This window comes from Platichthys flesus, chromosome 11, assembly GCF_949316205.1.
Source record: "Platichthys flesus chromosome 11, fPlaFle2.1, whole genome shotgun sequence".
Taxonomy (NCBI): Eukaryota; Metazoa; Chordata; class Actinopteri; order Pleuronectiformes; family Pleuronectidae; genus Platichthys; species Platichthys flesus.
In genome coordinates, this window is record NC_084955.1 from 19,708,660 (window position 1) to 19,732,931 (window position 24,272).

The 24,272-nt window shown below is 41.4% G+C and overlaps 3 protein-coding genes across 3 annotated transcripts; 1 reads left to right on the forward strand and 2 right to left on the reverse strand.

Annotated features, from left to right (window-relative positions):
* Nucleotides 1-983: 983 nt before the first annotated feature.
* taf12 (TAF12 RNA polymerase II, TATA box binding protein (TBP)-associated factor) lies at nucleotides 984-4,127 on the forward strand. The gene is made up of 6 exons (XM_062399114.1): nucleotides 984-1,139; nucleotides 1,778-2,008; nucleotides 2,648-2,725; nucleotides 3,042-3,156; nucleotides 3,519-3,607; nucleotides 3,792-4,127. Exons 2-6 carry the CDS (start codon nucleotides 1,928-1,930, stop codon nucleotides 3,825-3,827), a joined length of 399 nt encoding a protein of 132 aa, XP_062255098.1. The 5' UTR covers nucleotides 984-1,139; nucleotides 1,778-1,927; the 3' UTR covers nucleotides 3,828-4,127.
* A 660-nt stretch (nucleotides 4,128-4,787) lies between these two features.
* On the reverse strand, nucleotides 4,788-8,151 carry rab42b (RAB42, member RAS oncogene family). The gene is made up of 2 exons (XM_062399113.1): nucleotides 7,530-8,151; nucleotides 4,788-6,438 (listed from the first exon to the last, which is right to left on the reverse strand). Exons 1-2 carry the CDS (start codon nucleotides 7,745-7,747, stop codon nucleotides 5,988-5,990), a joined length of 669 nt encoding a protein of 222 aa, XP_062255097.1. The 5' UTR covers nucleotides 7,748-8,151; the 3' UTR covers nucleotides 4,788-5,987.
* A 1,553-nt stretch (nucleotides 8,152-9,704) lies between these two features.
* On the reverse strand, nucleotides 9,705-20,372 carry ctps1b (CTP synthase 1b). The gene is made up of 18 exons (XM_062399126.1): nucleotides 20,213-20,372; nucleotides 18,741-18,921; nucleotides 17,301-17,471; nucleotides 16,989-17,089; nucleotides 16,214-16,330; nucleotides 15,912-15,995; nucleotides 15,645-15,725; nucleotides 15,327-15,481; nucleotides 14,881-15,013; nucleotides 14,594-14,682; nucleotides 13,518-13,612; nucleotides 12,367-12,429; nucleotides 12,192-12,235; nucleotides 12,001-12,097; nucleotides 11,854-11,909; nucleotides 11,574-11,670; nucleotides 11,268-11,412; nucleotides 9,705-11,044 (listed from the first exon to the last, which is right to left on the reverse strand). The coding sequence occupies exons 2-18, from the start codon at nucleotides 18,904-18,906 to the stop codon at nucleotides 10,969-10,971; spliced, it is 1,770 nt and encodes a 589-aa protein (XP_062255110.1). The 5' UTR covers nucleotides 18,907-18,921; nucleotides 20,213-20,372; the 3' UTR covers nucleotides 9,705-10,968.
* Nucleotides 20,373-24,272: the final 3,900 nt, after the last annotated feature.

The window sequence follows — 24,272 nt, forward strand, 5'->3', positions numbered from 1 at the left end:
TCTCTGAGGGGAGTGAGGCCTATCAAGTTCTCAGGCTGAGCCTCTCGCCCTAGACGCTGGCGTTCGTCTGAAGACCTTCGCTGGTATTGGAAAGTAGTCTCGACATGTTGCCACAGAGCTTTGAAAATCCCTGGCGTGATATCTGAGGCTGGACAAGCAAACATTTTACGCTTCATTTTGTTTGACCTTTGATTCATTAGCTGTTAACCAGAGCTCAGCAGGAGACAGAATCGAAAGATACTCGCTCTGTCAAGCTCTCACAGATACTTTGCTGTGGCCTACGCACACTTGCACTCGACATCTTTAGTCTGAGTGACTCTGAAGTATTCCATTTCCCCTCGCAGTCAGATATTAAGCTTTGAGTCTGGCTGCATCTACTACAAACCTCTGTACTTAAAGCATATTACTGTTTAATATATAAATACTTTTTGGAAAATCAACCAAATACCGTTTGGCTGGTTTACAGGCATTTGTTATGATGCATCTGAACCTGCTAGTGTTCTATTCATGGGTAGGTTGCTCTTTTTTTTCGTTTTAATGGTATCCATAATCCACATGAAGTATCCATTGGGATAGAGAAGTAGTGGGACTAAATTTGACAAAGAAGAATGAAGAATACTGACGATAATAAGAAGTATGGGGAATAATAATATTTGTGGACGCATTGTTTTACTGCACACACAATAATAATAAACACAAATTTGCTACTTTTGGCATATTACTATTTATTTCAATGTTTAGATTAGAGCTTTATTATGGATATGTGTGAATGTGTATAATGATATTTTACTGTTGTCATCCCTGCTATTGACTTTGTCTCATGCACACTCGTTATTTAACAGTATTGAATTTCTTTGGTGTGAAACTGCTCTGAGATCAGGTGTTTAAGTTAACATTTTATTTAAATATGACTCTGGGTACATGATCCATCCTGGTATATTGATGTAGTTCTCCAGCATCACCAGCAGGAAGCAGTGTAGAGGTGAAGCGTTGCCACCGGAAACAGTTGTGAATAGGGCGGAAGTAGTGAAAATTATCGGAAGCTGTGCGGACGCGTCCGAGGCGGGTTTTCTGTGTCAAATCCTCATATTTCTGACAGAGGCGACGTGGACATGGACAGATAGTGTTTGTTTAACCGGGTGAGTTTGTACTTTCACGTCTGAATCCGAGATGCGGCGAGCACAAAGCGGCGCCGCTGGATTAGCTGCCAGATTAGCCTGTGCGGCTAACCCAACTGTTAGGTAGCGGCTATTGTTTTTAGCACATAATGCATCGTTAGCTTCCGATTTTTACTCGTTTGCATCATTTGATTAAGACTCACAACCACTGGACACTTACATTTGTTTGGTCCGTATCTAATACACGTGATGTTAGTTTGCTGATATTTACTAGATGAGGGGAATACATCGATTGTTTAGGGCTAAACCGCTACATGTGTCTCGCAGCTAAACAGGTATTATGTCGTTAGTGAAAGTTGTAAAGATTTTAAAAACAGCCTCTTCAGAACCGAATGTATACAACACACAACAGGAGACAGATTAAAACTTCAGTAATTAAATCGTGATTTTACTTTTGTTTCCTGTCAATCAAGAAAAGGAAAATAATTGCATTATATTTAAATAATCAAGGAGATGGAAATCAGCTAATTGAGTACATCAAATATGAAAAGAAAAATAAATCCTTGATGGATGTACATATAACAAATCTACTGTGTGGTTGAAGCTGTCCCTTTAACCCTGTTACATAAAGATGTATAATATTTCTGATTTCCCTCCAGGTTTACAGACGTGGTCCCTGTCAGAAGACGACCCATCATCTTACCGTGCAGATCTTGGACTCTCATTCAGGAGTCGAACACAGAGGAGACATAATAACTTAACTTCCTGAGGATCTCCAGAGTCCCTCCACGCTTCCTGTAGCCACCAGCATGGCTAACAGCACCACGGCGGCAGTTAAGGTTTTGGGGGCCCCTGGTCCCGCTGGCAGAACCAGTCCAGAGGGATCTCAGGTCAGTCCGCTGCTCACACTGCACACACACAAGGATCCAACATTTCTATTGCAAATAAGGGCTAAAAAACTGGTTGGTAATACAGAAGATCTTAGATCCTAGAAGAGCTACTTTTATTTAAGGTGTGTGTTGAATTATGATATGATTTTGAACAAAGCAGAGGTTTGTGAGTTCTCTAGTAGACAGTCCACTGTCTCCACAGTGATGGCTTTAACTATTAATTCATTATCAAGAGTTGCCCAAAGAGGGATCAGGCTCATGTTACATGTATTTATTATTATTCATATCTTGTTTCTCCACCTCAAATGATCAGAGATTATATGTATTTGGCTGGTTTGACGACAATTGTATTGTTTTATTTCTATATACATGAATATAAGACATATTTTAACCCCCTTGCCTTTAATTAACACAAATCATAATATACATTATCTCAAGAAACTTTACATAGAAATTCAAGATCTTAACAATTATAGAGAAACCCAACCGCTCCCAGAGTAGATGATGATGATGATGAATGTTGTTAACTTCAGAATTCAGGCCAACACTAGACTACTTAAGGGAGCACAAATCATACACATTCGGTAACTATCTAAGTTAAATGTATTTAACTGATGTATTCTTCTGCTTCCTGTTCAGGTTCTTAGTAAGAAGAAGCTCCAGGACCTGGTGCGAGAGATTGACCCAAATGAGCAGCTGGATGAAGATGTTGAGGAGGTCTGTCTCTGGTTTTAATTGCAGTTTGAAATGAACATTGTATTTCGATGTTTTCTTTTTAAGCATCGAGTAAAAAATAAGCAGCAGCGCATTTTTCTCAGTGAAATGAAACCCACTTGCATGTTCTTGCTGCCCTAAAGCGTCCCCATTCCGCTGCACATCCATCATTTTGAAACTTAATTCTGTTGAAAGCTAAGCTGCATGATAAATGGGGTGAGCAGCTGAAAAACACAAGGGACTTTCCAGCTGTTGTAGAGTGTTGCTTTCCTTTACTGACCATGATTGATGGATCTCAAACCCCCTTTCTTTTTCTCAGATGCTGCTACAAATTGCAGACGACTTTATAGAGAGTGTAGTGACAGCAGCCTGTCAACTGGCTCGCCATCGCAAGTCCAACACCTTGGAGGTGAAGGATGTTCAGTTACATCTTGGTAAGTGGCCAGTGGCTTTTTTTGCAGGATTGTTCAACTGAATATTTTCACAAAGTTGGATTTAGTCTGTCTCTTTAGGTCACACATATATATTCTGTATGATGTCTTTCAAAGATGGTTGTATCAGGAATATTATGCTCCCTGTTTCATTCCAATTTGATGTGGGGATCATTGATTTTTAAATCTTTTATCCTTTTAAAATGTAACAATTTAAACAATTGTTGAAAATGAGATGTAAGGTAGATTGTGGCTGATAGACTGAATTTACACACATGTATTTTTGTGTAAGGTCTGAGTAGTTTATACAGCTCATGTCTTTTTGATGGGGTGCAATCATTTATTCATAATTGAATATCCCGCAGAACGCCAGTGGAACATGTGGATTCCTGGTTATGGCTCAGATGAAATCCGGCCGTTCAAGAAGGCCTGCACCACAGAGGCTCACAAACAGGTGAGTCCTAGAATGCTTTCTTTCTGTTGGACGTGTTAATGGCACATTTTAAAATGGCATTGGTTGGAAAACTTTAACTGTTAATTTACATTATTTAATTTGTCTGTAATATCAACCTGTTTTGTATTGGAATGCACATTAATTATTATTGACCCGACATTTTTCTCTCTTTTTCTTATTTCAGAGAATGGCGCTGATCCGTAAGACAACCAAAAAATAACAAGACTGTAAACTAAAATGTTGACCCTCTGTCTAATGTCTTTTCTTTTTGGATAGTTTTTATTTGATTATTTACCTTTTTAAGTGGAATCTTTTGGACTAAGGGTAAGAAAAGGGGGGGTATATTTTTTTTTTGACATTTGTGAATCATTGCCATGTCTCTCTAACATTTGAGTGTTTTGTCAGGACCGTCACACAATTATGTAATTATTGTCTCTGATTATGTTTTGTTTCCATCGAGCTAAACCTGGCAGAACACTGTTCGTTGCATTTTTGTGAATAAACATTTACTGGAATAATCCTTTTACTGTGACCAATGCTGTATCCAGTGTGCCTTTTGATACTGGAGAGCGTTTGGACGCGAATGTTACAGATACTTCTGCCTCCTTAAACCGGTCTTTGGTGTTATATTGACAATAATAGATCCTCGTAAAGCATCTGGGCATCCCTGTCCATCTAACCCTTGTTTAATGCTGTTGATTATAGTTTTAGTTTTAATACATAGAGGGTTTATGATAATAAGTTCCTGTACTGCAAATAGTTGCTGCACAAACAGTAAATTATTTTACTTTGCTGTTTACATGTATTTTCTGTGTTGTTACTCGATGTTGTAGGTTTTATAACACTTAATTCAACAATTGTAAATTTTGTATTGAAGTTTGCCTCATTGATTAGAAATAATGGTAAAGGAAATGATCCCCAGATATTGATTTTTCACTGTCAGATAATAAAAAACAAAAATTACAATCAATAAATTACTGATATTATGAAAAAAGAGACGTCTTGGATTATGGCTTCACCTGCCACACTGAAGTTAGCTAAGGGAGTTATATACTAACAAAAGGGTAACATTTAAGGTCCTAACTATTGCAAGTTATTTGCTTTCCATTCAAATAAGTTTCTTCATATGTGTGTTATTTAATTTCAAGAAATACATATAACACATTTGAAAGGGTCAAACGAAAGCAAAACATACATTTTTTTTATTTGAAATAGTCATTTTACTTGCTATCTTGTATAATTGCTGTCAACCAAGGACACAGAACAGTGGATCTGTGTGTCTAACAAAATAAACTCGCAGAAACACAAGAGGTTGCTCATCAGCCGGATGAACAGTAATTGCTATGGAAACCTCTCACAACATTTCAACAGAACAATATCCAAAGGCACCCCTGAGTTTTCTTTTGATTAATCTCAACAACGGCCCCTAAAATCAGTCACTCGCAGGATGCGGTGCAGTTAGAAGTGTCAACAAAAGGCCTTTCTAAATAACAGCTCAGGCCCAGATGATTAGTTCACATAAGGGCCTGAGGTGATGTTTATAATCAACCAGGGGACCCAATAACTTAACTGCTGCCATTTATTGACAGAACAAACAATACAAGAATCACAGATTAATGTGCAGCAGTTCCAAAAGTTTTTTGGGTTGCAAGTCCTCAACTAAACCAGTGAATACTTGCACCCCGCGTTTGAATCATTCGTTATTTTGGATTTGTAGAAGCGATGCGTAAAATGACCCCTCATATGTCCTAAGAGCCCTCGGACAGCCCAGACCATGTAGGTTGGAAACCACCTTTCCAATGCACGGGTCTCAAAAGGTCCCAGACTCACAGAAAGTGATGGTAACAAACTCATCATCTGATCTGAACCAGGAGAAAAAGCTCCAGCCTCAGGATGTCTGGTCAAGCTTTGACCTGTTGGTCCATGTTGGAGGCGTCTGATGACCTGTGGTCTGTGTAGCTCACATAAGAGAACCCTAACCTTTCTGTTGACCTTTGACAGGATTGGGTCAGATTCTATTATCACACTTTGCTCACAATGCTAATGAGATATTTCAGAGCATCATACTATAACTTGATATTAAGCTAAGGTTTGCTAATAGTACTAAAAAGTGCAAAATAGGGTAAGGTTTATTTACTGTTTCTGGAACAATAAGTGGCTGACACAGAGCCAGCTCGACAGAAACACAAGACATTTTTATTTTTAAAGTTCAATCTTCACCTATTTAAAAATGTCCAAATTTATGTCACAAAAACTTTTCCACAAAACAGTCCCTTGCTATCAAGTATTGAAGCTTGTATCCTCATAACAAAAGGTGCTAATGCATTTCATATGGGTGTGTTGGCTGATGGTCACCACCATGTCAGAGTCAGGCCACAGTTCAACCACAGCACTTCTTGTTGCTGTTGGAGGTTTTGCTGACCGTAGCCTGACTGGCTCGTTGCAGCTGCAGCGCCTGCGGGGCAGCGCACTTGACTCCGTCCCAGCCCTCCTGCAGCTCCACCTCCCCGCTCAACAGACCCTGGTACACCCGACGAGCCAGGAGTTCCAACGACTCCCTCACATTGTGGCCCGTCTTGGCGGAGGCCTCTTGGTACGGCATCCCCAGCTGCCCGGCCAGTTTCTCAGCCTCTTCTCGACTCACCGCCCGCTCTCCCACTGCGTCGCGGTCGCTCTTCTGTCCCACCAGGACAAACAGAACGTTGTGCGGCTGCACTCGTTCGCACACCTCAGTGTGCCAATCCTTGATGTGGTCAAAGGAGGCGCGGTTGGTGATGTCGAACACCAGCAGGCCTCCCACTGAGTTGCGGTAGTAAGAACGGGTCACTGACCTGAGGAGAACACACATGGAAGAAAGTAAAAATCAGTGCTTTCCGGTGTCATCGACCACTCTGTGCTTCAGAAGTCACATTCACCCATTTATAAAGATATTTAAAACAACATTTCTACATACAGTGCTTTTCTATCAGACAGTCATCTAGAGCCATTTCAGTATCTTGCGCAAGGACACTTTAGAATACTGACTGGATGTCCCAGGGATCAAACACCGACCTTCTGGTTAGTGGACAACCCGTTCTACCTCCTGATCTACAGCCAGGAGGATATTTGAGAGAAAACCCAGACAAGACAGTGCAGAGATCAGCCTTTGGTACCAGCTCCTGTTCCAGTGAGCAAACACTCACCTAAATCTCCACATTGTTTGAGCCGAGATCTTTTCCATAAGCACATTGACAAAGATTCTGCTTCTGTACGAACTTGATAACCACTGACTTTTCCCTCCTAATCAAGCGGCATAGTTCCCCCATGAGTCACCGGGTGTTCAAACCAAAGGAAAGGCTTAGTACAGCATCCGGTGCTCGGTGAAAAATGACTTCTCCGTTAGAATACTTTGAATTTGCCAGAGCTTTTAGCTGACTCATGTGGGAGAAGCAGGCCACAGTTACCATGCAGAGAGGAGGTAAACACAAACGGGCACACGTTGCAATTTGCAACGGTTCATTCAACTGGAGAAGTGGAATAATGAATCTAGAGACCGAACGAAACAAGTCACTCGTCTGCATTTCATTAAATATGCTTGGCATTGAGAATAAAGCCTTTTCAAAGATCTGCATTTTTCCCGTTCTAAGCTGTGCTCTTGCTGCATGTGTGTAAACACTACACACTGGTGTTGTTGTTAGAGTCTGGAGACCGAGTCAGAACTGAAAGCAAACACTGATTAACAGGTTTGGTGAAACGAGGATAAGCCCTGGTTGTTTATATGCATAGTAGATTCAATTCTTTATCACCCGGCCTTGTGCTTAAAGATGTCTTGTACAGATCTAATATATTAATATATCCATTCCTGGAAAGAATCCAAACACAGGCTCCAACTACCACCAGTATAGAGGACCGACACTTTGATTTGAGATGAGCTTGTCCTCACCTGAACCTCTCCTGTCCTGCTGTGTCCCAGAACTGCAGCTTGACACGCACCCCGGGCTCCACCTCCAGGAAGTGAACATAAAAGTCCACCCCCACCGTCTGGTTTATGGACTCCAGGAACAAGTTCTCGGTGTAGCGCTTCAACAGGGAGGACTTGCCCACCGTGGAGTCCCCCAGCATGATGATCCGGAACTGGTACTGCCACAGAGTGAGGTCCATTGTTGGTGGTGCTGGTGAAAGGGGAGAAGACGACCAGGAGACAGGATCTGGCTGCACAACAGAGGAATGAGGAAGTTTTCAAGTTTTGGGAAAACTTGAAACCTTCAAAATGAGACCAGCAGCCCACTCCTACACTACAGAAGTTGAGTGAAAACCACAGCAGCCACTCCTTATTGAAATGTCCCAATCAGGACAGAAATCTGTGTCCACAGTCGTCTCACGCTCCTGGGCCAATTCCAGCTGCACCACAGCTCTGTCATTCCTTCAGTGGATCCTCAGATCCTGCCCACGAGTAGAAAGATCTGTCCTGGTGAGTCGATTCCCAGCAGATCTCATCCCAGCTGCTGGTGTTGACTGTCACTGTGAGCATGCACATGACTGTGCTGGGCAGGGGTGTGGACTACTAAAGGTTTGCCTGTTGATACTTGATAAAAGGAGGGGCGAGAGCTCAGGGACGCAGGGAGGGCTGTAGCGTAAAGGGAGGGACAGACGCAGGAAATAAACGGAGGGGGTTTAAGAGGAAGTCGGGGTTGGACTTTAAACCAAGCACAACATTTTTGTCTGTCCTCCTGTCAACAAATTATATTTACATACCATTATTAATCATAAGACCTTACCACAGGGCAAAAACTGCCACCTGGAAAGGGAAGTCCCGAACAATACAGCTTCACATCCCCTGGGATACAGAAGACTTCATCCAGTTTCCTAAAATAGGTTTGCTCTACTTACCTTCAATATTTCAGAGATGACATCATGGCTATTATACCGGCGATACATTATTGGAATAACAATCTCTGGTTCACATGCACACGTGAAGGGAGTTTCAAAATCAATACGCAATAGATAATTATGAATCTTTAAACCGCACACGACAGCACTTCCTCATTGATTAACCTTTCACTTAATGGCTTCGTTAAAAACATTCTCTCTCTCCTTCCACATCCTGAACAACACAATGAAAAAGCCTGTGTTACGAAAATGCTGCTTCATCTCAGGTTTACCTAATATGAGGAGAGGATTCAGAAGCCTCAACTCACTGACATATTTATTATCTGAATAACGGTTGTAGAATATAAATCTGTTTTCCTTTAAAAAATACAAATTTGAATTGATAAAATAGTCACTCAAAAGGCTTTTCAATCAATATTGTACAATAGATAATTGTGAATTTTCAAAAAACACATTTGGACCATGACAGCACTTCCACATTGATTAACCTTTTGACTTGATTGCTCCCACAAAACAACAGTTTTATGTCTAAGTAAAGAACTTTAAGCTAAGTATCATCAGCATCCGACCTGTTGGTACTGTGATGGAAATTCATCTTGAGATTAGAAATAATGAAATTCCCACAATGGAGTTGCCTTTGAGTCTTTGTATTGGTAAGCCCTGCTGAGGTTATACAACAAGCACGGATGCTCAAAATGGAACTGGCTGCAAGTTCACAAAAGCCAGAACTTATACGAAGAGGTGTTTCATAAAACATGATATGAAAAAAAGACATGAAATCATCATCTGTGTCTATCCGCTGTGTCCGCCCGTGGTAGCAGTTACATCCAAATGTAACCAAATAAGGGCATACACCCTGTTTATCAAGGTCACAGCAGTGAGACACCTGGTCAGTGGGACTTTCCTCCGAGTTACTTTCATTCGTTGCTGAACTGTGATATTGTGTGATACAGTGACTAGTACAGCCTCTAGGGCAGAAACCCTACAGTTAGAAGAGATTTAGAGGTTTAGTCTTGTAAAGACACAAGACAAACCAGACAGACACCTTGAGTGATTCTGCTGCCGGAGACAAGATGCACAAAGCCACACCATAAGAGAAAGTAAAGGCTGTAATGAAGGGGGTGGGTGTGATCTATACATTCATTTATAGTTTGTCTGTCACAGTCAGTGACAGAAAACAGAATTTACCAAGATTCACAGCTCAACTTAAATGAAGGCGAGACTGTCATGAGAAATAAAACATTTATTTATTGAGGATAAATGCACATATTCCTATCACACAGGCATCACAACTTCATAAATATAAAAATATGCTTTTCTTTTCTCACATTTGGGTCAACGACACATAATGTCAGGAATAATTTATCAGGATTCCAAAGCTAAAATATAACTTGTTTCCCATCCACATTTGGCTGCTACTGAAGCTCTGAGATCAAATTTAGGTCAGATTTCTGTTTTCATATGCCAAACCAGTTGTGTCGACTCAAGGGTCACTTAAAGTTGGCCGGATTCTGAGATGACTGGATCAGTAGATTTCATATTAAAAAGCTGAGGGTCCTATGAGACAGTAAAAGGCAGTGGAGTCACAAAACATTATTTGTTAATGTCAGCAGCTCGAAGGTTCCAAACAAAAGCAGGAAGTCGAGCAACCAGAGCCGGTGACTCAGGGAATACAAACTAATTACAACACAAGTGTAACTAAAACAACTTGCATGCAGAAACGAAATCCCAGCACCCTTGTGATATTAAAACGTCTCACCTCATTACAACAGGGAAATGCATTCCTCCCCACAGCCACAAAAGTGCAACATTGTGGTTCTGTTCCGTGAACAGATTTGCTTGGAATAGCAAGTAAAGTTGTAGTATTCAGAACAAAATACAATATCATCTCAAACCAGAAGAACACGTAGTTTACAGTGTTGTGTAGTACGCCTGAGGGCACATTAAATAAGATTGTGTGAGAGAAAAACAAACATTTCTGAGAGGAAAACAGAGCAGTACCTCCACTTGCCAGAAAACACAAACAAAATATCGACTACGAGTTTCACATAAAACCGCGTTAGGTCTGTTTCAGTTTTTCATTCGTAGGACGGCAACTCCAACAAGAACCTGATTGCAGAGACCTTAACTCCAGCCATAGCCCTCTGTCACTGTGGCTAGGACTTCTCCATCCAACTGGAAAATACATAGTCCATTATCTAATGATATATTCATTATTTATACCATTTCCCCATTTTCTTTATAGTTTCTCTAGAATGTCCATATGTGGTTTAATTATAATCCCTGTCAGCATTTCATTTCAGTTTTTTGCTTATCGCAAACACTTTGAAGCACAAACAGAGAAACCAGCAAAATTACCCTTTAACTGCACACAAGTTGTGATTTAGAGCTAAAACTATGAAAACCAAACACATATTTTGGTTCATAACGTTACTTAGAGGCAGACCAGCTTCGTATTGATTTGCTTCAATGACAGGAACACAACTCTACCACTACAAAGAGGGGAACTTCAGCTCGGAGATCTCCCCTTCAGGAGAGCTGCTGCCACTACGGTCGCTGTAGGTGTCCCTGAAATGAAAGACACAATGAGTGTTACAGCAGTAACACACGGCAGGGACCACTTTGATGTGGTTGTAGTTGCAATGGTGAAGTTAAAGTGTCATGAAAAAACACTGAAATAACTTGCAAGCTTGCAGTAGTGGGAAAAACAGAATAGAAGTGTATCTGTGAGACTAGACAAGATGTCATTTGACTCTTTGGGCCGATAGCACTGTGCCGGGTGGGAGCTCACCGTGGAGAGAGGCGACAGCCCTTGGCCATGTAGCTCTGGAGTTTCCCTGCAGCCGCCAGCAGGAGACCAAAGTATGGAGGAGAGGGTTTGATGGGTCTGGAGGTGAACTCTGGATGGTACTGCACTCCGACGAAGTAACAGTGTCCTGAAACAAAACCCACATGAGGATCAACACACGTTTTGATCTCTACTTTAGTCCTCCCAGACAGTGTGTGACTAAAGAGGAGAAATACTTGTATATCAACACCAAAGCGAGTTTAAACAGATAACATCAGTAGCATGCAGAGGCTTGTTTTCCTCACTCACCTTCCAATTCAATGACCTCCATTCTCTCTCCTTCCACATCCTGGCCAACAAAATTAAAACCCTTCGCTTCAAAATGGTGCTTCAGCTCAGGATTCACCTTAAATGAGAGGAGATGATTCAGGATGGGTTTTAAGACTGATGAAGATATTTTATATTACAAAACACTAAGCTCAAAGGGGAGCCTCAACTCTCTGAAACATGCATTAGCTGAATAACAGTTGTAGAATATACATATGTTTTCTTTTAAAAATAAAAATGAAAGTCTTATTTTCATCTCTACCTCAAATCTGTGTCTGTGCCGCTCCTCAACCCATTCGAAATCTCCGTACAGCTTTTCTGCAAAAAATGAATTCAAGAGTCGTTAGAAACACAATCGCTGGGAAGATTTACAAGTCAAGGCTAACACTAATTTAAAGTAGACACGTACTCAGGACACTGGTGTTGGACTTGAAAATCGTCCGCCTCTTCCCCAACCTCATAGTCCCACCCATCTGCCCTGGGTTGTGCTCCGGCATGTCAATCACCTGCCCAGATCAAACATTAAACGGATATTAAAACTGATCTGTTGAAAGACTGAAAATGAAGTGATAAGAGGACAGCACCAGAAATCCAACCTACCACGGGGTGTTTGGAGTCAGGGTTGAATTCTGTGGAGTTTGCATCTGAAAGAGAAACTCGTCTCGGCTCAGTTGAACTTGTGATCAGGGCTGAAGCTCTTTCATCACTAAATTAGAAACCATAGGAACTAAATGCACATTGAATGTTTGCCCAGCTGAACTGTGCCACTACTCACCTTCCCATCCCAGAACGTTGCGGGCAAACTCGCACACCGCCAGCTGCATGCCCAAGCACACTCCTGCACAAAACAAGACCAGCACGATTCTTGCATAATGAGGAGGTAATGTAAGGACTCATAAATAAAAGAAAGACTCTAACAAGATCCCTACTGTGCAAACCGCTTGCATGGCTAATGTTACTGTCTTTGCATATCGTTATACTGCGCCTATTATACTGCATAAAAAAGAAGTGACCTTCATGGCCCTGTGATGACCCGGCATTAAAATCTGTCTCAGGTGATCGGATCACAAGTAAGAGTGTGAACTCAAGACTCCTCGAGGACGCATTTAAGGTCCAGTCGCATTTGAAAGGTTCACACTCTTCTAGCAATGTGAATACAAATGTGTCCTGGGCCACGTTGAGGGATCACCTACTCAGCCGACGTCCTCATCTGTTCACAATAAACCAAATATTTTTTAACTTAAGTATTTCATATACATTGATTTATCCCGGGCCAGAGCCACATTTTCCACATTGACCGCCACATATTGATTTTTGGCTGCTCGCAGTTCACTGATTCGATCACTTTTCATTATTTGTAGCTTTGGCAAGTCACAGTTCTCAGGCAGACTGGAGCAGATTTTTCTTAAAGATTTCTCCTAATTTTGCTGAAGTCATTTTACCCTTCATAAAGCCTCCAGGGGCTTGTTCAGTAAAATATCCCGACAGCATCTTGCAGCCATGCAGGTGACAGGCACTGAATTTATTATGCAACTATTAAATCCTCTGGGCTACACCGGTGATGGATGAGTGTGACAAAGTGGTTCATTGGTTATATAATCAAATATATTTTATTTTGAAGTACACTTAATATTCATTTTGGCGGCTTGTTGTGACATTTCTGCCAAAAACTGAACAGCGTCGACTGTGATTCAGTCGAGTTAAATAATAAACATGACAGCCCAAAGCAGAAGATACCTTTAAAGACACTTTAACGATTGAGTTGGTTGTAGATTCACAAACAGACACGACAACGAAAATATGAAGCAGCATCTTAAACAGGCCCAAGTTTGATTCATGTCTAAGCTGCATTTTGGTTTATTTAAAAGTCTACATTATGAAACAACGCAGTATTTATAAGACAAAGTAGTTCTGAATTTCTCTTACCCAGGAACGGCTTATTCTGCTTCCTCGCCCAGCTAATAGCCAGAATCTTTCCTTCTGTCCCTCTCACACCGAAACCTCCTGGTACCAACACACCGCTGTGGGAGGAAGAAAATATTGACAACATGAGTTTATCCTTTAAAAGACGGTCAAGGTTATGTTTTTGGAGGGTACAGTAAACAACACAGTCTCTCAGAATGTGAGAGAACACCTGCACATTCAAGCATATTCATTCATTATAAATTCCCATAGCCATGTGGCGGGGGGGGGGGGGGGGGGGGGGGGGAGAATCTCAGTGACTTTGACTGTGGCTGGATTGTTGCTGGCAGATGAGCTGGTTTGAGTATTTTTGACACTGCTCCTCTCCTGTTGTTTTTACAGTGAAAATCCCAGGAGACAGTGATGTGAAAAACAATAACAAGGACATCCCGTGAGTGGCAGCTCTTGTTGATGAGGTCAGCGACTCTGGTTGGAGCTGAAAGTAAAGCTCCCATAACTCATATTTACAGTGTGTTAAGAGGAAAAGCATCTCACAATGGTCAACATGCGAAATCGTCGGATAGGCTGCAACAAAATACCACATATGGTCCCACTGCTGTGAAGTTAAGAATGGAAATCAAAGTGGACACAGAATCAATAAAACCACAGAAGAAGACTGGAAAATGTAGTCCAGTGTAATGAAATTGGATTTCTGCTGAGGCGCACAGGCGGATTGGTCAGAATTCTGTGTTAATATCTTGAATCCAAGGACCCAACGTGACTGGTGTCAACAGTAGAGACACTTTTTGAGATGTTGTGGGTAGGAAATTATTGCTGAATATCTAATCATAGTAGGACACACTGGTTATCACAGCATACTTAGGTTGTCTTGCCAAGAAACAGCCTTATTTAACTCATTTAAGCACACAGGACCTCACAAACCATTTAACCGAGGCGTGAAAGCACTTGGAATGACAGCACTCCAATGTCGTTTAGCATGAGGAACCCTGTCACCAGTAAAGCTTCATATCAATATCTGTAACATTTTCATATCTTCTGAGCCGACTGGCAGCCGTGCTCTCTCTGGTGAGTCTACTCACTGAGAGCTGCAGAGTCTCTGCCAGGCCTCGTGATATTTCACCGGTTCGTCTTGAAGAGTCGTGGTCTCCAGGTCTGCAGAGTCGATGTACTATAAACACAACAAGCAGAGCATTTGGAGGGAGATCAGTCAGCATCACAGCCAGCAGACAACAAGACAACACAAATACAGTCACATGTGAGGCACTGTTCCAGTTCTATTAACAACAGAGAACACCCAACTACAAAGCAGTGATGCTGAATCCAGAAATCAATACACAAAACATAAAAGCGTGAGGTGTTTTCATACCTTGACCTCCAGCTTGTGATTTATTGCCAGGGCTGAGTGCTCGAGGGCCTTAATAACTGAAGTGTAGGAGTCCGACAACTTTGTGTATTTCCCCACAAGGGCGATAGAGACATGCTCCAGGAGACGGTCCGATCTAAGATAACAAGGAAGAGGATTCACAGAACGTTAGTTGATCATTACCTTACAGCTACTTCATGAACAATTTAATGTTCATTAGATTTTACCTCCACTTCCTCTGTGCTGTAGTGACTGAGGTATACATGTCTGTCAGAGCTCAACCTTTCTTTGAATTCTAAGTAAATTCCTGGAGGTAACAAATCGTCTCTTTGGTTAAACAGACTTTTCCGTAACTAAAAAGCGGAATATATTAGAGTCAATATTCTCACTTTCTTTGAGCAAGATGCAAACTTGGGAAAAAGCTACGTGCAGAAGACAAACTTCCTCACCTGTCGGCCATCTCCTTCCACTTTGTGAGCATCCTCCTGGGCCTCATTATCTCCACAGGCAGGTTCAGCCGCTGACAGAAGTAGCTGACGACTCCCTGCTCCTCCAGCAGCAGAGGCACTCTGTAGACCGAGGACACGTCCTGGACACAGACCACCTGGAAACAGGGATTGATTTTGAATTGAGATTACGGCTGATAAACAAATAAACAAAAAGAGAATTGACTTCGGACAATTGCCAACATGTTTCCGGCAAGCAACCGTCATTTCATGTTACTCTACACACATCTCAAATGAGGTTTCAGGTTATGATCACAGTACCTGTGTGGGCTCGACATGACAGAACATGGAGATCTTCTCCTTCACAGCAGTTTGTAGGGGGGATGTACAGCGGCACATGATCTGTCAAAAAGGAGGGTTCCATTTTTAAAGATATTTCACAGCAGGACCAAGGTACAGGCTCAAAGATTTCTATCCAAACACTTTGCTTGTCAACACAATGACATTTATATAAATGACTGATTCCTCTGCACATGAAGGGAAACATGGATGGACCAACTTGAAGAACAAATTGGAAATCAAACTCACCAAGTCGGGAGAGAGGCCGAGCCCTCTGAGCTCTCGGACACTGTTCTGGGTTGGTTTGGATTTCTGTTCTCCTGTGGTGCTGGGCTATGGAAACAAATGTAAACAAGCAAACCACATCACCACAAATTGAATCAGTATTACTTTAATTAGATTAGAAACTAAGTAAATGGGTGTTGCTGGGTTTATTGTTACTTATAGACTTTAATTAAAAAAAGGAACAAAAATACAAGTCATTCTGTAAATATCCTGCTGTGTGTGTTAGTTGGAGATGAATCCATAATGCATGTGTGTGTGCGCCGTACCTGTGGGACCAAGCTGACGTGGATGTTGCAGAAGTTTTCCCTCTTCACCTTGAACTGGAACTGTCTGAAGGCCTCGATGAAGGGCATGCTCTCGATGTCCCCCACTGTGCCTCCCAGCTGTTGACACACAGACACGGGCTTAGAACACAGAACTGCACGCATGGATACACCAGTTAGTTCCCAGCACACTCAGGGACTTGGCAGGTACAGACTGCCATCAGCTGCACTGAGCCCATAATACTGTCGGTGCAGCGTTTGATGCATGACGTATAAAAGAGAACTGCTGGAGGCAGGGTAATAATTTAACTTGGTTTATGAGGATTTGACTGGTAAAATACCAGATGAAATGCCACAGCAGCACGTATTGTCAAACAAACACTTGATTTAAACCACTACTGAGATTAGTTTTAGCTTTTCGACAGAATAAAAAAAAAAACTGTGGATATTCTTTCTTATAGAATTGAGGTTTGCACACTCCTCTCCTCAACAAAAGCATTTTTTAATTCCTCAAGTTTTGAAAATGTTTGCTTCACTGACACGTCCCCATTTGCCAAATGGTGCCAGTAAGCGTATTGCCCGATGCATCACACTTGATTTAATTTCTGATTGAAAACCTTCTCAGTCTCTTGTTCATGTACAAGAACAAAATGCGCTGGTCCCAAATGAGCTCCAATTGGCCCATATGGTTTGCTGATATATGACATTTCTCTAAAACACGGTGTTCTCCAGCGTGTTTTCTCACCGAATACAAAATTCATCTTGACCACAAACGTACTTCTATGACACAAACTTGTGGCTCCACGCCGTCATCGTCTACTGAGATCCTGGCCTGCTTCATGACCCACTCCTGGATGGCATCTGTGATGTGGGGTACCACTAACAAGATAGATACATATAAATCATATTAAAAATGCACTGTAGACACTTTTTGTCCAAAATATACATATTAAAATACAAATGTTGTGTTGCCTGTGCTGATACATTACCAAAAGAATTACAAAATAATTTAGTTGACCATGCACTTGCATTTTAAATCTCTTCTCACCATTAAAGAATAACGAACCAGGTATACTCAGTCGTCTCTAACCTTGCACAGTCTTGCCGAGGTAGTCTCCCCTCCTCTCCTTGTTGATCACCGACTGGTAGATCTTTCCGGTGGTGAGGTTGTTGTCCTTGGTGAGACGAATGTCCAGGAATCGCTCGTAGTTCCCCAAGTCCAGATCCACCTCCCCGCCGTCGTCAAGAACAAATACTTCACCTGCACCACACAGGAAATATAGACATTTATCATAGAGTAAGTGAAAAGGAAACCTACACGAAAATCACTACTGTGCAGACTCCGGATGATGTCGGTATGCAGCCATTTTGGTTTAGTTTTTGTATAACAGGAGAAAGCGGAGACATGTCGTCCATCTTTGTATATAGTCTAAAGCAGAGGTCTTCAACAGGGGGTCCACGACCCCTAGGGGGTCCGCGGAGGTACTGCAGGGGGGGTCGTAAATTCATTGGATGAATAGACAATTTTTTATAATTTTTTATTTATTTTCGAACCAATTTTTTTTCCACAAATTTAAATGTCTTTTTAAATACACATGAATATGCATCCGACATATTGAGAGGCTGATTTGACCCTCTGCCTGACAACATCCATCCGTCCAAGGTTAGATAAGTTGTTTGCTATCCATCAGGGTCCGACATCTCACTAATGTGGGAGTATTTGTGCCATCCACAGATGGTTTGAGGATTCACTGTCTCTTCTGCATGCATGTTTAAAATAAAAACATGAATCTGTGAATTACTTTAATAGCTCAGTGTTGTATGCAAGATGTATATGTTTATAAATGGCAGTGGCATGGCCCCCCTATACCTTGCACATGTTTAAATTAAAAACATGAACATATGAACCCGTGTAATATTTGAATAGCTTAGTACTGAATGCACAATAACAGGGTAGCTATGTTTATACATGGCACTAGGCCCAGTTTAATATAAATCACAATTTTATACAATATATATATAGTAGGGGTCCCCGCTCCATCTTTCCACCATTTGGGGGTCCTTGGCCTGAAAAACGTTGAAGACTCCTGGTCTAAAGACATAACATATATCTATTGTATGGAAACAGCTTTCCTGACACCACTCTCCTTGGTCCGTCTCCCCACTGGACCACCATGCTCCCTTCAGCATCAAATATTAAGTGCAAGAATCAAGCACACATTACAAATTCTAATTTATAAGCGTTATGCTTTATTCATTTCTTTTTAATTCATTATCTTGGGAAATCTTTACTTCCATCACAGGCTTTATTCTCTCTGGGTGAGCACCAGAGAGAACATAAACCACTGATGTTCCTTCCTTCAAATGCTCTCATTATCTCATGTGAGGGATGTGATGTGAGGCGTCAAATTAAATCTCTGAAAGACTGGAACTTCAACAGAAAAGTGCCACCACCCACAGGATTTATATAAACAGCAGATGACAGCGACAAAAACAAAAACAACCTTGTTAAAGACGCTCAGTCACCCACCGTGTTCATATGGCGAGAAGGTTCCAGCATCGATGTTGATGTAAGGGTCGATTTTGATGGCCGTCACGTGGAGGCCACAGGACTTGAGGATTGTTCCCACGCTGCTGGCGATGATGCCCTTCCCGATGCCCGAGATGACGCCTCCCGTCACCAGGATGTACTTCATGGTGGTTTGTGACGACTAAACACAGACACACACACAATACACTTTAAAAAAAGAAATGCACTTCTTCTTCATGTGTCAAACACAAACTGAACGACCACATGTAAGAGGCCGAGCTGATGCAATACAGTTAATGAGCAGTGTGCTGTATTAATACTACTACTTCAACATGTTTGCAGAGGTATTTCTCACTTCATTACTACAATATAAAGTGTGTAAATGTATAACTGAGACAATTTAACAGAAGTAAACAAGCTAAACTCTTGCCCTTAAAAAAACTGGCAGGTGGGCGCCATGTTTGTTTACATGTGGGGTCGATGTCGACTCGTGCAACACGATGACATTGAACAAAGTGAACCTGATCAAACTGAGAGTGAAGGAGTGACGCGTGGTTGTGATAACACAACGTGAATGGCACAAGTCAGGAGACTAGATTAGATTAGAAGATTAGAAAACCTTTATTTATCCCAACATGGGCAATTTCGTTCACAGTTTCCAGTCTCACATAATAGATTACTTAATAAATACAATAAATAGCAATAGGAGGTAGACAAAAACATATATCAAAGGCAGTCCAACACACACATTTAACTCACAATTCATTTCAGCCCGTCAGTAACAACCACCCTGCCCCCGGAAACACCCAGCAACACTGGTGTGCTCTCCACCTACTCCTTACTTTTGTCATCATTTAGTAACCTGATGGTTGCAGGGATAAAAGAGTGGGAGTACCTCATTGTTCTTGTCCTGATTGAACAGTAGCGCCGCCCTGAAGGCATTAGTTTAAATTCTTTACTGAGGACATGGTCAGGCTGACTGATAATGCATTTGGCTTTCTGGACTGCTTGTTTGTTCCTCAATGAACTTATGCTCTTGAGCTGGATGCCAGTGATCTTAGAGCAGATCTTCACGTTTTTATTTAAACTAAAAAAGAGGCGGGAAAGAGCGATGACGTATAAACAAAAACAGGAAGAGACTCGTGTCGGGGGATTACAACACAGCGACATTTCACATTTCTGTCAACAGTGTTTGTTGACTTTATCTAAACATTGAATACACGCGTTGTCAAAGCGGACACACTCGATAGTTGGTTGGTTAGCAGAGTTAGCTTCTTCTGTTTTCCTCCACCATGTTTTCCCTAACCTGAGCGTTAACATTGCGTTGTTTAGTGGAGCCCCGTATTGTAGCTTGTGCTGAGCCGCCATCATGTCCCAGTCCCCTGACCCTGCAGCATCTTCAGCTGTCAACACAGCTGTCGCAGCACTGAACGTGGACGGATCTAAAACCAACACCCAGAACCTGAACTCACCACACGGCTGCACAGGAGCTGGAGTCAAACTGCGAGCCACCGGCTGGTGTTTGTGTTTATAACTTCAACGAGTTGTTCTTCTTATTTACGAAGCACCAGACACGTGTGGGACACCGACTCCTCATGTGCTCCGTCTCCAAAACACCTGATTTCCTTCCGTTTCCACCGGGCGGCAAAATATTCCCTGTTCTCTACCTGTCAGGCAGCCAACAGTCCCCCGCCCCCATCGCTTCAGCAAATCAAATGGATGGGATCAGTGTTGCGTTGACAGGAAGTTTGCCTGGCAAACCAAACTCAGGGGGGAAATATCCCCTTTAGAGCAATGTTGTCACCGTATGACGTCACGCACACAGGAGTGAATCAAGTGTTTCAAGGTCAGTGAATGTTCATGTGGAAAATAATACAAAATACAACTAAGATGAAAAATAAACAATGTTCATTCTCATTGAAACATAAACATTTGTTTATGTTATTAGATTCATGCACAATAAATGTCTCTGCCCTGACTTTTATCAGGTATATAATCAATGTCATCACTCACATGATTTATAAAGTAATATTTTAGAATTAGTTGTAAGAATATCAAGAATACGTAGTAAAATAAAATGTGTGTATATTTCAATAAATAACTTAAAATATTTTAGATCTAATAATTCTTCTTCCCTTGATTAATAAAAAAATATTATAAAATAATTATTAAAACAATACAAATATAATCTAATATAATAATAATATAAGATTATTCTTTAGTCCTACTGTAAGATGTGCAATATTACGGCAGCAAGGGCAGTCAACAATTATCAGTGAAGTAGGAGGTAACATGCAGAACTAATATATACAGTGTAAACATAATATGTACAGTGTGAGCATACGTCAGGGTAAATTAATTGCACATGAACCAACATAAACATGAATATCGCACAGTTCAGAGAGTTAGACCTAATTTAATGTGCATAATAATAATCATCATTATCATATGAATACGAATCATCATTATATAGGTTCATGGTCCTCAGACTTTATTTGAAAGACGAGAGATTATAAACATACATATGAAACATCATTGAACATCTGAAGCATGATCTCACCACCAGGGGGCGGATGAGTTCCACAAAGCCTCATTCACTGTAAATCTGGGCTAAATTGAGCATTGACATGCAGAGGATTATTCACAAATAATGAACTCAGTGGATTTACAGCACCAGGCTTCAGATATAACAACATGGAGATTAATAGTACACAGGCATCCTCGTATTCCTGGCTCTAGTCGGATGAGGTACAATAAAATAGAGCAGTGGTTGCCTGAAGACTCTATTCAGACAGCAGCACTGTCTGTGGGCTGTTGAAGTTTCCATCTCCTCAATGTCGTGCTGCTCCACTTTTGCTGCTGGGTAATGGGAGTAGTGATTCTAATTCATTTCTGTCCATGATCTTGATCTAATTAAAGAGCTCATCCCTGCCACCTCATTTTCATAAGCTGTTCCTTTCAATTACATCTGACAAGTGAACACAGACACACATTAACCTCCAGCACGAAGCGGCGCTGTGCTGCTTCCCCTCCATTGCTCTGCCTGGGTTGCAGCGACAGAGAGGACAATCCGAAGGTAGCTCCACGTCTCCCGGCCTTGAAGCACATCGGTGGAGGACAGCTCGTGGCATTACTCACTCACACATGCATGTTTGTGATGCAGATGACAGGGTGGTGTCATGCATGTTTTGCAACGTGTGTTGGGTCGTGCACCACCTCAACACCAAAACCAGGAACCGGTTTGTGTGCTGTGGTTGATTTGTGTCTGACTGACTGTGACAGCACGTCCTCATTTTGTACCTTTTTCAGAGAAAACCAGTGAGTCTGCAGAGATCTGAACACTGAATGAAACTTAACTCAAAATAACTCCAGGCTATGCGTCTTTTTCGAGGAGGGAAATGAACCAGACCGGACTTATCCACCTAAATCATAATGGTACTCATACAAAATTGATTGACTTTACTAGGACATAGCATCTTGTACTGTGTGACACTGCAGGCATGTAACACTGACAGTTGTATCGGTGACTGCAAAGGGAAATTACAGATTCATGGAGTCCACAATATTTTGGGAAATGCATTCATACGCTCTCTTTCTGAGAGATTTGGATGTGAACGGTTTTGCCAGAAAGTCACAGCTCATAACTTCTTGAAAACAGAAACTTGTCATTTACAAAAAAAAAAACTTGTGTGTGGAATGAGTCGCAGTGTACGAATGAGTCAGCTTAAGAGAGAGAGAGAGAAATAATCTGCTGCCCCCTGCCTTCATGTCTATATGCTAAACTAAGCTACTTGCCTCCTGGCTCCGGCTCCATTAGAGAGATATCGACCTTTTAATCTAAATCTATATGTGAGAGCACATGAGATTATTTCCCGAGAGCTTTAACTATACTGTTAACATTTGTTTTAATACAATACAAGCTGTGAAATAGTTCAGCTATGTCTGGAAATACACAAAAAGAGGAGTCTATTGTCAAAGGAAAATGGCAAAAAATCAATAAAGTCAGTGACTATATTGACTTTTTTGTTGTTTTTGTTTTGTCTTTATCTGTGCCTTGTAAGGTGACCTTGAGCACTGTGAGAGGCGCCTATAAATAAAATGTTTGATTATTATAATAAATGTGATGGCTTTGCTTTTTCATTTGTGAGAATTTGGTTTAATACATTAAATGTCAGGCTTTTTGGAGATTTATTGACATCTCCTTGACACTCTCCCTCTCATATTGCGAGGTGTGTTTTCAATGAGGTCTATTCTATTATAGAGCAAAACATTACTCAATCAATAGAGAAGTAAGCACCAGATTAATCAATAATGAGAAATAATGACCACAGACCTATCTACAGTATGTCATTAAGTCACTTCTCTAATCTGTTCCCTTTAAAATTGAAAGCTTAAGATGATTGAAGACAATATTTTTGCCTTTTTGACAAATATGAGAATTTAGCTTCCTTCCTTTGTCTTTTAAATAATAATTCTATATTGCATAATGTAATTTAGAGGAGTAATTGAAATGAAGGCTAGAAGTAAGAAGTTCATGTTCACGTTGGCAGTGTTCCCTTCACCTCCATGGTACTGGGGTCAGATGTCATGAGCCGCTCCTCTCTCTCCACTGGGCCGAGGAGGTCCAACAAAGCAACAGTAGCCCACATCCCCCGCACCTGTACCCATTATTTATGAATGGGAGTGGTGCCTCTGTCTGTCCTCTTGTAGTTTTGGAATGCTCACGACAGATCTATTTAAGATGGAAACACAGATGGCTCTCAGGGCCCGACGCAGCACACAACCACTCAGAGGAAAAGTGAGCTCTCGGGCAATTAGCGTCATTACGGCTGCTCATGTGTTCGGCTACACGCGGCATCTATTGCACTTCTGTCCGTCCTGGAAGGCGGATCCATCACATGTGGCTCTCTCTGAGGCTTTTACATTTTTTCTCTTATAAATGTTTTATATGTTTTTTGGCATATGTCTCTTGTTGAGGGTTAAGAAACAGGAGGATGTGGCACCTTGTTAAGCCCTATGAGACAAATAGGGATTTGTGAATATGGGCTATACACATACAATTTTATTGATTGATTGCTATGGAAGGCGTGGATAATCAGGATTGGTGTAGTGCTGCAGCAGAGCCATAACACATATGTGACAGTTTAAACCAGATATGCTGAATCGCAATGTACAAGAAAATAAAATAACATTTCCTGGATCTGCACCAAACTGTAATGGGTTCCTCCCGGACTCCAACAGCATCGTCCATCATGTAGAGCACATTCCTCCAACAAGGCCCAACGGTTTCTTTATATTCAATCAAGCTGCACCAAATTTCACACATTCACTGATATGATTTTTTTCGTCTTGAATTATTCCATGGGAAATCAGTGAAAATTAGATAAGGAAAAAAATCACAACGTACAAATCAACCAACAGAGAACCCGACAGGCTGACCAAAGAACCTCATGAATGGAGGTAATGAGAGGAAACAAAGCAAAGTATCCTCACATTTCACACAGAGCCAGTAAATAGGCTTGATGCTGGATC

Coding starts and splice junctions, on each gene's coding strand:
- ctps1b (XM_062399126.1), bottom strand. CDS start 18,906: ATGAAGTACATCCTGGTGACGGGAGGCGTCATCTCGGGCATCGGGAAG. Junction 17,090..17,300: donor CCTCGGCAAGACTGTGCAAG/GTTAGAGACGAC, acceptor CTATCTTGTTAG/TGGTACCCCACATCACAGAT. Junction 15,014..15,326: donor TGGAAGGAGATGGCCGACAG/GTGAGGAAGTTT, acceptor TTGTTATCTTAG/ATCGGACCGTCTCCTGGAGC.
- rab42b (XM_062399113.1), bottom strand. CDS start 7,747: ATGGACCTCACTCTGTGGCAGTACCAGTTCCGGATCATCATGCTGGGG. Junction 6,439..7,529: donor GCAGGACAGGAGAGGTTCAG/GTGAGGACAAGC, acceptor TGTTCTCCTCAG/GTCAGTGACCCGTTCTTACT.
- taf12 (XM_062399114.1), top strand. CDS start 1,928: ATGGCTAACAGCACCACGGCGGCAGTTAAGGTTTTGGGGGCCCCTGGT. Junction 3,157..3,518: donor GGATGTTCAGTTACATCTTG/GTAAGTGGCCAG, acceptor AATATCCCGCAG/AACGCCAGTGGAACATGTGG. Junction 3,608..3,791: donor CCACAGAGGCTCACAAACAG/GTGAGTCCTAGA, acceptor TTCTTATTTCAG/AGAATGGCGCTGATCCGTAA.